This window comes from Cyclopterus lumpus, chromosome 3 (assembly GCF_009769545.1).
Source record: "Cyclopterus lumpus isolate fCycLum1 chromosome 3, fCycLum1.pri, whole genome shotgun sequence".
NCBI classification, from domain to species: Eukaryota; Metazoa; Chordata; class Actinopteri; order Perciformes; family Cyclopteridae; genus Cyclopterus; species Cyclopterus lumpus.
The window spans coordinates 17836022-17850733 of record NC_046968.1 but is presented as its reverse complement, the minus strand read 5'-3'; the positions used below and the strand labels follow the sequence as shown (position 1 = coordinate 17850733).

At 38.6% G+C, this 14712-nt stretch overlaps 1 protein-coding gene across 1 annotated transcript; it reads right to left on the bottom strand.

Annotated features, from left to right (window-relative positions):
• Nucleotides 1-869: 869 nt before the first annotated feature.
• Nucleotides 870-3282, bottom strand: LOC117726401 (zinc finger protein 32-like). Its single transcript, XM_034526670.1, has 2 exons — nt 3083-3282; nt 870-2103 (listed from the first exon to the last, which is right to left on the bottom strand). Exons 1-2 carry the CDS (start codon nt 3231-3233, stop codon nt 1151-1153), a joined length of 1104 nt encoding a protein of 367 aa, XP_034382561.1. The 5' UTR covers nt 3234-3282; the 3' UTR covers nt 870-1150.
• Nucleotides 3283-14712: the final 11430 nt, after the last annotated feature.

Here is a 14712-nt window from a genome sequence, read left to right as displayed (position 1 = left end):
GTCCAGACACTGGTGGTGGTGTAGAAGAAGAGAGTTGCTCCCCGATGATGAAAGATGAGCAGGATTGATGCTGACTGGAGGAGCCTGGGGTGGAGGAGGGTCGCACTGGTTTGAGCTGAAATGACAACTGACAGCAGCAGATATTTAAAAGTTTGCCAACAACGCTGTGATTGGCTTACAGAAACTGAGCCGAATCCTGATTGGTTCATTTATCGTACATGCCCCCTATAAGGTTGTGAGATTTAGAGACTGATTATGAATGAACAAGAGTTTAACGAGTGTCTTCCTTACTGAACTTCTGCTTGAGCTGTATTTAAGTGGGGATCTGGCGGTTTATGTCCCAGAAGTTTGGGGATTTCCTCTACATGACCCTATGCCCTTCCTCTGCCTGACCTCTATGGCATTCAACCGTGGTATTTCACCTGTACCACTCCAAGAGGGCACTTCATTATGTTTTCTCCACTGCAAGGAAAACCCTTAGGGCACTTTATCATGTTTTAGCAGCATCCAAGAGGGGCACTTGCTGCGTTTCTATTGAGTCCACCAGTTGATCCCACTAACAAGTACTGCATATGTGTCCTATTACTTTGTGCTGTACACCTCCATTGTTGTCCAAAAACCTAAAAACACTGGGTGACATGTTCCTCCATTACCCTGAACATGGGTCAATCCTACATAATGCTGGAAATACTTACTAGAGCACCTGATGTTTAACATCTAAAATAATCCTCAACAAATACATTGCTGTTGGCAACAGGTGTTTTAGGAAATTAATGAGCCTTTAAAATTCATATGGGCTTAACATCTTCACTATACATTAATTTGCGTCAGCGCGGGCAAAGTATTGAAACCAACACATTGTTTGTTTTGCTTTATTCCCCCCTTTCTTATACCTTGTACCTTATTTTACAACTTCAAAACAAATTACATTTGAGGACTGCGCTTAATACAAAAATGTTGTCACTTGGAGAAACATTTACAACATTTTTATTTTACAGTAAGAAACTATATACCAACACAACATATAAAATGGGTTTATACAAAAAGGTTTTATTTAATACAATTTACTCTTCTAACGTGAGTCCTCGTCCACTCTTCCTGGGATATTATTAAGTAAATACCATGAAGCAAATCTAATAATTTCTCCAGTCTAGAGATGTTCTCCTGCATGAGTCTTCATATGAATCAGTAAATGTGAGCGTCGAATGAATTTTTTCCCACAAGCGTGGCAACCATATGGCCTCTCCCCTGAATGCGTCTTCATGTGGCGCGTTAAATTTGATTGAGCGCTAAATTTCATTTTACATACAGTGCAAATGTAAGGTTTCTCACCAGTGTGAATTATTGTGTGCTTGATGAGATCCGCTTTCTCTCTAAAACTTTTACCACAGTCAGTGCAGCTGTGAGGTTTCTCTCCCGTGTGGATCCGTATGTGGGCGTTCATGTTTCCAACTTGTGTGAAGCCTCTGCCACAGAAACTACATGTGTGCGGTTTCTGTCCGGAGTGAGAATTCATGTGAGTGTGTAGATAAGAGCGCTGGATGAAGCTTTTACCACAAACACTGCAACTGTAAGGTTTCTCTCCTGTGTGTGTCTTCATGTGGCGAGTTAGAATGGATTTAATCCTAAAATTCTTGTTGCAAACGCTGCAGGTGTACGGTCTGTCTGTGCTCTCATCAGCATGCTGGGTTTTCTTCCTGTTTACACCTCCACAGTCTCTCCCTTCATCCTCACTAACTTCACTCATCTGACAGTCACTGGTCGGCTCTGATGCGCCACAGCCTTCTTTATCAGGTTCTGATTTCAACTGTTCACATGAGCTGCTGGGCAGATGGTCTCCTTTGTTTTCAACCTCGAGGTTTGTATGTGGGAACTGTCTTCTGTCGTCATCCTTCCTTTGCACGTAAATTATATTGAACATTGAGTCTTTTGTATCAGCTTCCTCCTGCTGAATTTCATCTGCCTGAGCTGTCCACAGTTCCTCCTCCTGCTCCTCTTTAATCTGCAGGGGCTCCGGGTCATCCTCACCCAGGTCAGTCTTCTTCTTAAAGTGACACTGCTCAGAGGAAGGGGCCTCTTCCTGGACTGAGAGCTGCACTGGGGCTGGAGGGTATCACACACGAGAAAAAAACATTAAGCTTTATCAAATATTTATTTGTAAATATTTAGCAGAGAGCCAGACAAGACAGGCAGAGTATGCAAATAAAATAAAAATCTCATAATTTGCACACTTCATAGTTTAACAAGTACATGTTTTGGGGTTGTGGTTCATCATGTTTTGAATGCAACGGGGAAGAGGATGGATAAAGGTGGTCATTGTGCCTCTGTGTTTGCTTGTGGCCAGTATATACGTTTCATGTATTTTGCCTTTGTCTGAGTCTCAAAGGGCATCACAGGTCAAATGAAGTATAGTCACATGTTTGACCACATATACAAAACTAGATCACTCACTGCCTTCTTCTTTTGCTGCACATGTTGTGAATATTGTATTCAATGTGGGGGTTTAACTCTACTATGACCTTGAGACCATAATATCATAAAACAAACTGTTAATGTGACTCAACATAGTCACCATCAATTATAAATAACCAGATAAGCAGCACAAGCAAAACATTGTGAACTATTTATTCATTAAACTTGTTAAATGAGCCATATAATGGACTAAAAACAAGACCACCTTATAATAAAATGTATCTATTTGTTATATTAGAGTATCAAATAAACTGTTCCCATTGGCTTTAGCTCCACCACTCCTCCTTTCTTCTCCGACCTGACTGGGGAGAGGCTGTAATGAGGTAAGAAAGAGGTGGAAAGGATTTCCGCTCCACGTCCTGTTGCCGACAGGTACCCAAGGTACCAACACAACCGTTGTGTGCTATATTTGACCAGTGACAGCCATTTTGCATCCCCCCCCCCCCTTACCATTCAGGGATGCAAAATGGCGCTACTTGCTGTCTCATGTAAATAATCTTTAAAGAGCGGCCCAGACTGAAGGTTTCATGTGAACCAACGCTAATCTGACCCGGATCAGGTTCAGGTCTAAAGTTCACCTGAGTGTGTCCTGTCGTTACCGGAAACTTACCTTTCCGCCGCTGTTGATCCACGTCCTGTTTTGAACGGAAAACTATCTCCTCATAGTCCTTGATAGTTGTTTCAAAGATGCGGAATATTTCCTCCGCTGCGGCTTTCAGTCGCTCATTCACCAAAGCTTTCAGTTGATCTGTTTTGAACATTTCCGCGGTTGACAGAGGACCTCCAGTCTGTTTCCTGACGGGCTGGCAGAAGACTGGCTGCTCACTGGGTTGCCAGATATTGGGAGAGAAACACCCAATCTAAAATCATTATTTGTATTGTGCCAGAAAGAAAGACACTCGCTCATAGACTCACCCGTCTGTCTCTGGAACAATACTCAGAGAATACATGTACTAGTCAAGCAAGCATATACATATTTAAATGAATTACAATAATATAGTGTGTGAAATGTATAGATATGTGTAAGGGAACACATAACAAAGTATAATAATAATAATAATAATAATAATACATTTATTTATATAGTACCTTTAAAAACAGGGTTTACAAAGTGCTCTACATAGAAGTAAGGTACAAACATAACATCAATACAAGTAAACATTTCAGAAAATACATGAGGCAAAGGAGACCATGCCATATAGGCAATGAACACAATAGAGAAATAGAAAATTACAAATACAAAATAAAGCAGAACAGACAAACAATAAGGAAACCAAATAACTGCATAAAAGGACGACATCTTAAGGTATTACAATTAAAACACTAAACAAAGTATGTGTTTTAATGTACCAGAAAAGCACATGGACTTCATTATGTATTTTGGTTCATGACCGGATAATTACCCTATTCAAACATTAATTTGTAACCAATAAAATGAGGATTACAAGCACCATAAAAACGCATAATAAACGGACATGGCAACGCAGGCTGCTGAGGCACACAATGGCCCCGGTCCTTCTGCGTGATAGAGCTTTGCTGCTACCTACTGGCCATGAAACACTGAAACAAGACCCCAGGAATGAACCATTTCAAATCATTATGTGTAGGCCATTCCAACAGAGATACTAGCCAGTTTATTTTTACGTTTTGTGGATATTAACTTTGCATTTTAAATGAAAAAAGTTTAAAAGCCAGAAACTGGAACACATTCAGGACTGTTTTATGCTGTGCTAACACCTGATGGCCCACCAAATTGCCTTGGCTAGAATAAAACATATTTGAGGTTGTTGACCAGAAGACGACCAGGTAAACCTATAAGTGACTGCTGCACCTTCATTTGACACTTTAAAATGCCAACACTGTTATTATTGTGAATTATATTTGCTTCAATCAAAGTGCCGATACTCTATCAGATCTGTCAGGATACATTGTGTTAAAAAAACAAAAACACGGTAGGATAGGTTAACAATAACTGACACTTTCAGTAACTGGATTGTTACAGACTTCATTTTCCTTTCATCGGTGTTCGTTTGTCTCTTCATGTTCCCTCTCAATCCCCAAATGGTAAAACTTGTCAACCTGCTTCAACAAAACAAATGGGTTGATCCACTCGAACCTGACCCAAACCGTCATTTAGGTTCAGTCTTCTGCACTTTTGATGATTATCTTTTAAGCTAAAAAGTTGACCTGATTGATTTCTGAAAAGGCTTTCTTTCATAAATCCATGCTATCCAAGATATTTAACAGACACATTGTTATTAATGATTCATTACTTATAATTGATTTCTGCTTCTTTATTATTACAAAATATTTTATTGTATTATATTTGTGTACACTTTATGTTTTACAATATTTTTCTTTTAGCTTGTTCTCTTGTGTCTCAGCCCGGCTTTTGAAAAAAAAACAGAGATACCATTGTATCTCTGTTTTTTTTATTGTTAGTTTAGACGTGAGGATTTAGGTCCTCTGTTTCTGTGTGGTCAGTCAGGCAATAACATACCAGTGGGGGCCCCCGCACACACACACACACACACACACACACACACACACACACACACCTACACACACCTACACACACACACACGCACACACACACACACACACACACAGATAAGATCATCCATCATATAAACTTTACAGGCCAACGTGACAAATGCTTCCATACCAGCTCGTTCTGCACAGACCCCACACCTTCATCTATCTACTCTTAAAGTCCAGCTGAAATTAAAATGTTTTTTATGAAATGTCTATGCTCACAGTTGGCTCTCTTGTGAATATTGCTGGTATATGCACATTCTGTAACTGGGTCCTGTGTGTTTACACTGTATAAGCAAGTGCAAAAGAGTTCCCAGAAAGAAAGTCGGACTAAAAATAAAGATGATACTCCAGGGTTGCATCATCTTTTCGATAATATAAGTAAGGTTTTGGGGACCCAGATCTACGCAACAAAATAAATAAATAAAGTTGGTCAACTGGAAGAATAACTCTTGATGAAATGAAGTATACCCGTTTGCTCTGCCTCTGTAATACCACCACTACCAAAACACTGTGACATTACTTGTAAACTACAGTAACCAGAGCATTTTCTTTATTGCCTTGCTTTCTCCTTGGAGGTCCAGCTGTCACTCAAACATGCAGAGCAGTAACATAAGGGTTTACTTTGCTTTCATGCTTCCTACCAGTTTGTTGTATTATCGTTAACATGAGAAAGACAAAAAGACACATTTTAGTGTCATTCATTTATTAAGCATTTCAAGTGTTCAATCTCTGCACACAGGGAATCATTAGTGATACTAAGAAGGACTGATGTATCATATTTTTTTGAGTACAGTTCAGGAGTTCAATTACAGTTCCCAATATTATTCTGGAACTAATAGCAGCTCAGCCGTGGTCATTTTATTCTGCAGCGATTTTTGCCAAAGAGCTCTAATTGTTCTCACAGCATATTAATCTCCCAAAACGTAACAGTACAACTGTATCACATATTATCACTTCAAGCTATTACAAGACTGTAAAAGTGTTACTCCAAAAAAGGACACAGATTAGTCCATTTACTGACAATGAAGCCGAAGCCTAATTCTAAATATCACCATCTCCTATTATCTGTATTTCTACTATTAACTTCTTGGATGTTAACTGCAAAACGGTACACAATGCAGTAGTTTATAGTGTATGATAACATACTTGACTTGTTTGTAGCAGATGAGTAACTGTGCTCTGATGAGGTGACTCAGCTGCCACATTGAGAGGGACTTATCAACATGGAAGATGATAATGGTGCTAACATAGATGTCATAGAGATGCTAACGATGAAGATTCTTGTTTGTCTTTGTCTCAAATTACCCCAATTATTTAATGGAGATATGAAATAAATGATAATTGTCCATTCTATTTCTAATGCTCCAATCACAGCAATTAAATAATTATGCACTTCTAGTCACAGTACTAATGTAGAGTTTGACTTATAGGTCACACATTTTAAATCTATTGATAAGAATTTGCTGCATAGCTGTCACTGTTGATGGAACCTTTATCTTGTCAAATCGTGAGAGAAGCAGCACGAGTCTCTGCTCTAAGCCGGCTTTAAACCTCCTCATGCATTAACCAACGAGCTGCAGCCTTGTGCACGCTGAGGAGCACCGTCAGTAGACGCTGGTGCCAACTGCGTATTTACACATTCTGATCCAGTCAGTCCATGGACTCATTCATTCATAAGGGCTGAATCAGGTTTGCCCTGGTCCAGCCCCTAGATATGCTGCTATAGGCTTATAGGCTGCTGGGGGATGTTTTTAGGAGACACTGAGCACCTATCTCCTCTTCTCTCTCTCTTTATGGATGAATTTACATCTCTTTATTGCACATTACTAACTCTACTTCCTCCCCGGAGTCTTTATGACTCCACGTCTCATAGGGTCCATTGGACCTGGCTGTGTCTGATGCCTCCTGCCATGGCCCTACTGATACACCCCCCCCCCCCCCCCCCCCCCCCATTCCCTCTCTTCCTCCTTCTGTTTCATGGATTGTGGAGGTCTGGATCGTGGTCCATGCCTACTACTCATTATTCATACATTTCTGTCATATTCATTGAATGTGTTGTAACTCTGTAACTCTGTTCATTCTGTACACATGACATCTATTGCTTCTGTCCATCCGGGGAGAGGGATCCTCCTCTGTTGCTCTCCTGAAGGTTTCTTCTTTTTTTTTCCCCCGTGAAAGGTTTTTTTTCTATTATTTGGGAGTTTTTCCTGATCCGATGTGAGGTCCTGGGACAGGGATGTCGTAAGTGTACAGATTGTAAAGCCCTCTGAGACAAATTTGTAATTTGTGATATTGGGCTATATAAAATAAACTGAATTGAATTGAATTCATTCATGCACATATATCACTTGTTCGTACTGTTTCATTACGTCTTCATTACAGGCCGTAAACATTTCTCTGCCTCCACAACACCTTTTACAAAGGTCAAAGCCAAATCTAGAGAAAGAAAGAAAGAGATGCATGGAGGACAGAAAAGGATAGAGAGATAATTAGATAATAGGCTCATTAGCATCATACATTTAACAAAGCATCCGCATACCTGAATTGACCTTTGGATCTGAGTTTTATTAAAGGTGTAGTGTGTAGCATTTGGGGGAATCCATTGGCAGAAATGTAATATCACATTCGAAAGTAGGTTTTATTTAGTGTATAATTACCTGAAAAATCCCCTGTTTTTGTTACCTGAGATAGGGCAGAGGAAGGGGTAGATGACCTTCAGGATTAGACCACATTTAATTAACCTTACATTTAAACACAGGTGAAAGCAGATCATATGCAGATTTAAGTGTAATCACCCAGAAAGCAAATACATTGAAATCTACCCAGATATGTGTGTGTGGGGGGAGGTGAGGCAGGGTGTAGGAATTATGTATAATTAATGAGCTAATTATGTCATCACATATTACACAAGTTAGCACACACACAAAACACACAACATGGGGGAAACCAATGCACACATACTGTACAACAACACACCCACACAGAAATATTCAGAGACACACCTCCACGCTCTACCAGGGCGGCCTACAGTCAGATATTGTGTTCAGACTGGACGTGCCACCTTTAATCTTTTTGTTCTGGAGTAATTGCACCTTTACTGCACAGGCTGCATGGATTTAAGACACTCCACACATTTGCAAAATATAGATCATAAGTTGTATGTTTCTACCACTTATCTGTCACTTTAAGCTATTTCAACTCGCTAGCTAACTTTTCATGAGCTTTCAAATATGATCCATGTTCAGGTGTTGCAAATGGCTCAGGTTGATGGGAGGCAGTTTGCAGTCAGTTTACAGCAGCTAGGTTTATTTAATTATTTTCTTTGTGACAATTGATACCTGGAATTCATCCAAATATTGCAGATTTTTAAGCCAATCCCAACAAGTTGGAAAAGGAAAATATGAAGCATGTGTTTCCACCGTTTAGTGTTTTCCAATTACTTTTCTGTGAAGCATAGTATTTCATGTCTCCTTTACTCATATCTATCATATCTATTTGACTTTGATGAAGGACGCTGACTCCTTTGTCCATGGCTACACTTTTAATCTTTTTCTCTGGAGTTTTCTGGTGAAGTCGATGTATCTGGTTCAACCTTTGCTGCATTGTATATTCATATTGAAGACAAATTGCTAAAAGAAAAATAGACTGATTAATTATTTTAATTTTTTTATTCTTTAGTATTATTTGTATTAAAGTGCATATAGTTCTACCTCTTCACATTTATTTACCACCACCACCATGAATAGTTGGTCGCTGAGCAGCTCCACCAGTAGAGGTGGAGGCTGACATAATCTTTCAAGGGATCTGGATAGAAGTTATAAAAGGAGAGGGAGGTTTTTGTCAGGCAAGGTCACAGGTCTTTCTTCTTCTTCACTGTTATTGCCAAACACTACAGATTTACTGCTTCAGTATTCATGAACTGTTTGTAGCATGATCCTTGATCTTTGCCATGCATCTGACCCAGTAATCACTGTTTCACAGACACTGCACTCTATGTGATGCTGAAAATGGGATTCAATTTATGAAACTGATGTGCGATAACAATCCTGTGATGACATTTTAATGGAATTCTACACTGTAATCCATGCAACCTTCACCCCACCTCTTATAAATACAATCAGCAACAACTATATTGTTTTATAAAACTAAGCTGAGGACTTATTTTATATTAAACTACATCAACACCATAAAGCCACATTCTGCACTGAAGCAAATGATCAGACATGAAACTCAGTATATTAACACAATCCTAATGTGTTTCGGTTGTTTAAAAGAATTATGCTTTCAGTAGCTTCATGAGCACAGAAAGAAGTTTACTCAACCGGGACATTTTATTAATGACTTGTGCAGACTCTTTTGAGACCTCAAAGACAACAACTTTGCCTTTGCAGTCATAGCAACACAACATTTACCCTTAAGTATATCACACCGGTGAAATTGTATTTTCAAATCAACTCTAATACAGCATGAGGCATTTACGATGGTAAATAACATTCATAAAACGAATGAACAAAAGCAAAAACATAATGCTTTAACAAGTGTGCAGCTGTTGCTTTCAAACTTCAACAAAGATAGATGAACAGTTTTGTCTGTCCTTGTGTAAAATGATCATACACTGTGTAATGAATCCCACTTTTCACCGTCTTTATTTCATGTTTCATTCAACGTTAACACCTGCAAAGACAATAGAACATTCAAGCTGCTTTTGGTGTTGTATATGACTACAGTTACAATCAGCACAATTAGCCAACATTCTCCTGCAATTGAGAACTGCTTTCTTTCTGGTTGCACTGTTGACACAAAGAACTCTGGTGGAGAGTGAGGGCTAAAAAAGCACTTTAAATTCCCAAAACAAGACAAAGGCAGCTGGACATATCTCATCAATGTGTATTCTGTCTGTCAAGTGAAATGTGTTTATGATCTGTTTTGTTGTACGGTGTACTTTCCATCCATCCATCCATCCATTTTCAATACCGCTTATCCTCATTAGGGTCGCGGGGGCGCTGGAGCCTATCCCAGCTGACATAGGGCGAAGGCAGGGGACACCCTGGACAGGCCGCCAGTCCATCGAGGGCACATGTAGTGACATACAACCATTCACTCTCACATTCACACCTATGGGCAATTTAGAGATCAATTAACCTGCAGCATGTCTTTGGACTGTGGGAGGAAGCCGGAGAGCCCGGAGAGAACCCACGCTGCCACAATTTCAGATTGTGGGTCACACTTTGGTCCAAACTGAAACATCTCTATAACTATAAAACTATTGGATGGATTACCATGAAATGTTTCACAGATAGTCTTGGTGCCCTGAGGATGAAGCCATACGGTTTTAGTGATCGACCAGACTTTTCCTCTACGAGAGGAAACAATGACCTATTTGTGCTTTTGAGTGAAATGCCTCCACAACTATTACATGTATCCCCAGGAAATGTGGTAAACACATAAATAATATATCATCACTTTGTTTGTTCTTTTAGATTCGGACCATTATTTCGTTTCTCTAGGTGAGCTATTCATTTTTAAGCTCATTGATTCATGTTAATTTACGAGTAACCCAAACAGAGTAGAGATAATGTCACCTGAGGCTAAATTTCATAAAAAGAAAAAAGCACACACTCTTTATTTGCGGTCTCACCAGAAAACTGCTTGAATCCAGATCTATAAAACTACTTTTCAGTGTCCCTTACTGCATGACAATTATTATTATTTCAATTATTGTGCGTACATAAGAGGAAAAAACTGAGATGGTGTACGGACAATAGATTATTAAGTGTTAACGACATGTTTACATGTTAAGTAAAGTAATATCTCTCATGTTATCTGGATGATTAAATCTTTGTTGTGCTGTTGTGGTTGGTTCTATTCATGTTGTTAGTTTATTGAGAGTTGTCATCAGTGTTAAATGCCAGCATCGGATTAGACTGATTACCAGACTAATACATTAATTTCACATAATACTGGCTGTCATGGTGTGGTCATTTGGTTGACATATTTAAAACAGTGCGTCTGCACTGATGAATAAATATCTAATTTCTAAGCAGTCAGTATATGAATGTGGCATATAGGTGTAGACACACATCTCCATCAGTGTTCCTGCTGCTGTCTACACTAACTGATTAACTTGGTTTGTTATGTTGTGCACAGCTAAATGTCAGCACCAGACACAGGGCTATCCAGACTAATAAATGACCAGCACCCTCCCACACATAATTGGACACAGTATCAGTGTGGGTGTTTGTGTGTCTACAAAGTGGCACAAAATAAAAGAATATATCTGTTTAGGCAAAATTATATTAATAGATTTAATAATAAGCCAAATTCTGATTTCCTACAAGAAAAATATGCAAAATGGTGAATGGAAATGTATACGCAATGGATCCACTAGACCTGAGCAGGGTTTCTCTTAATAATGAACTTTTTTTGAATTTATGAAGAAAAAAAAGTCCTTCCTTTAGCTAAATTGATTAGAACAAGATCTATCGTTCTTTTATGTCCTCATTAGCTCATATTGAACTTATCAGACACACACTAATAGCAGAATATCTATGTTATAGGCAGTTAAATGGAATTTAAATGCACATGAACAACTTGCTTAGATTTAAGGAGGGGTTGATGCAGCCAAATGGGTAAAAGGAACTTTAAAAAAAAAAAGATGATCTTTTTGACAAACATCAAACGTTTAATGGAAGCTTTCACAGTCTTCAAAATATATTGCAGTGATGTGTTTTTGACCCATTTCAGGGTGTCTACTGATAACTACTGAGCTCATGCTCAATTTTAATGTGTAAAATATGGTGTTAAGTGCTTCACTCCTATTCAATTGGCTCTGATTTCAAATGAGCTTATTGGCATTACAATTAATTGTGTAGTTATGCTCGGACCATTAACTTCATGCAAGCACTCCGTCAGTCCATTAGTAGAGCTGGAATGGGTGGGAGAACAATGTGTGTGTGTGTGTGTGTGTGTGTATGGCTTGTGTGACAGTTATGGTTTCTCTGTGTATGCTGGGTTAACTATTGACAGTGATGATAAATGACACTGCTGGAGCTGCTGTCCTCTCCAGACTCCAAGTGCTGCAGTGCTGAGAAAAAGCTAAGAGTTTGAACTCTTCTCCAGATTAGTTTGTTTATATGTATTTGCTGATGTACCTTTTGCTTCCAGCACTTTTCTATGAGATAACTATTGAGTTTTAGAGAGATAAATAAAATCAAACAGGAACAAATTATCAAACTAGACCTAAAAATTCAACTAGACCTAAAAATCACCTAGCTGTCACCTTCTGTCAGTCATATAGTCATATAAGACAGTATCTCCTCTGCTGCCTGGACATCTGTCTGCTCATGTGTTTCAGGGTGAACAGCTGAATAGGAGAAGTGAAAGTCAAAGGATCGACAGATTGAGTGAAATGGGAAGAGATGAGAGCCAGTCACACACATCCACTTAGACTCACATGCAGGAGAGACAGAAAGGGGAACAAACACCGTCAGCGGCGGCCTATACTGTGGTAGATGCAGTGAAGAAAAATAATGCAGGAGAAAAGACAACTGTGATATATATATTTTTTTCCAACACTAATGAAAGCTACTTCTGCGTAAGAATGTAAATGCATACAAATAGAAAAACATTTCCTTTAAAAAAACAAAACATAGATTGACTATATTTGACTGATTTTGTGCAGTGTGAGAGACCGATGATGGTTTAGTGATGAAAGTATCTTGGTTTTCACCTCCAAGTGTTGCTTGACCTAATTGGACTTATTTTTGTTTTTTTCAATGATGCTTCATCTACAGATTTTAAAATTAGGTGATTGGAATGACAGACAAAACAAACTACACATTAGTCCTGTCCAGTATAATAGGAATAATAATAGATATTGGATGATGCAGCTCACAATTTACCTCCACTGCCAACATTAGCGCTAATGCATGAAATAGTGAGCCTCTTATGTAGTGAGGTAGAGGTGGGGTGGTGTTGCTGGTGGATGGGTGTTCGGCATGTCAGACTCTAACCTTAACAAGTTTAGATGTCTTAACAGACAATATATCAAGACACATCTGGTCTCCTTAGGAGGCGTTAAACCAGGCAGGGTGATCTATGGTTTAGGATGTTGATTTATCAGATGCAATACACTGGAAATATAAGTAACACAGGTGTTGGTGGAGTGTGGCAGTATTAGATAAATACTGGAAGATTTCAGAATGGTGTCAAACGCACTGTATTTGAGGATCTGTTACATCTCATGTCTGCACACTCCCCACCATAGCGCCAGAGCTCCCACTCACTTTCCACACAGGCTTCTCCAATGTGTAAAGAAGAACCACAGCTAAGTCATGCTGAGATGACACTCAGATAAATCCTGTGAACAATAAGCAAATGTTTTGCAAGTTAATGCTTCTTAAGGAATCAAATTCTGCATAATGGATTCATTATTGATTAGTCATTTAAGTTAACGTAAACTAATAATTACATTTTGTTCTGATTTAAACTCTGACAAATGTCTGGAGTACATATTTCATTTGTATATTTTTTTGCGGGATTTGTTTATTCTTAAACTAATGTTTTCTATTTCCCAACCTTTGTCTTTCTTTTTAAGTCACTTGCCATCACTGAAATATGTTCCTCTTAAAAACAAGAGCAGATTTATAGACACCATGTGAACAAATGAATTCCCTTTCTCTAATGTTTCATCTATGTTGTAATTTTACTTCTACCTTTCACAAACAAATTTGAATACTGTATATTGCATGAAATATTTGGATTATGTTTGTGACTCAGGGTGAAGCATGCTCTAGAAAATACACAGTGGGATACCGTATCAGCCATCATTTATTTAACAGCTCCCCAACCCCCAAATATCCCTTTACAGAATGATCCATTCAGTGCTACAGTCAATTAAAAGATCAAGCACCAACCAGCAATAAATCATTTTATTTTCCACTCGTAACCAGCTAAAACCACTTGACAACACACTTCTTTCAATACATGTGGTTTTGTGCAACTCAATGAGATGACACTAACTTTTTAAACAGATGATGCAAATTCCCAGTAAGGCCATCCACGTACTGAATGTATGCACTCGTAGAAAGTACATGACACACAATGTGCACACAGTACATGGAATACATAGGAGTGGTGTGCCGAAGGTCCTCGCAACTACAAAATAAGATAACTTTGGATGTTCATCTGTGTATCATCTTATTCCTTTAAATTGACAGCACCGCAGAGTCTTGTGATTGTAGCTTATAGAAATAATAGTTAGAGAAAGGTCATCATTACAATCATTCAAATATTCTTTATGTCATGTAATATGTTAGCATTCATCTTATAAATCAACATAAAACTGATCATTTTGATATGTATTATTTGATATATATATTTGACTCAGGCTCTGCATGCAGGTCAGCCTCTTTCCCCTTCATGTTCTCAATTCTACCTGTAAGTTGACTGAAGATGAAGATGAAATATATTTTGGAGGTTAAGTTAAGCCTTTTCAGAAGAACATTAGGGACAATACTTGATGGACACATCATGAAGGTTCAGTTTGTTCTTGTGGTCATAATGTGCAGGGCACTGTTTCAAAGTACCAGTCCTATAAACAAATAAGGCTAAAATGGCCAGCTTCAGATGAGATAAATAGTGTATCAGCCTACAATATCTTGCATTTTAGTTGTTGACAATAGTAGTGGTTTGATGACAGGA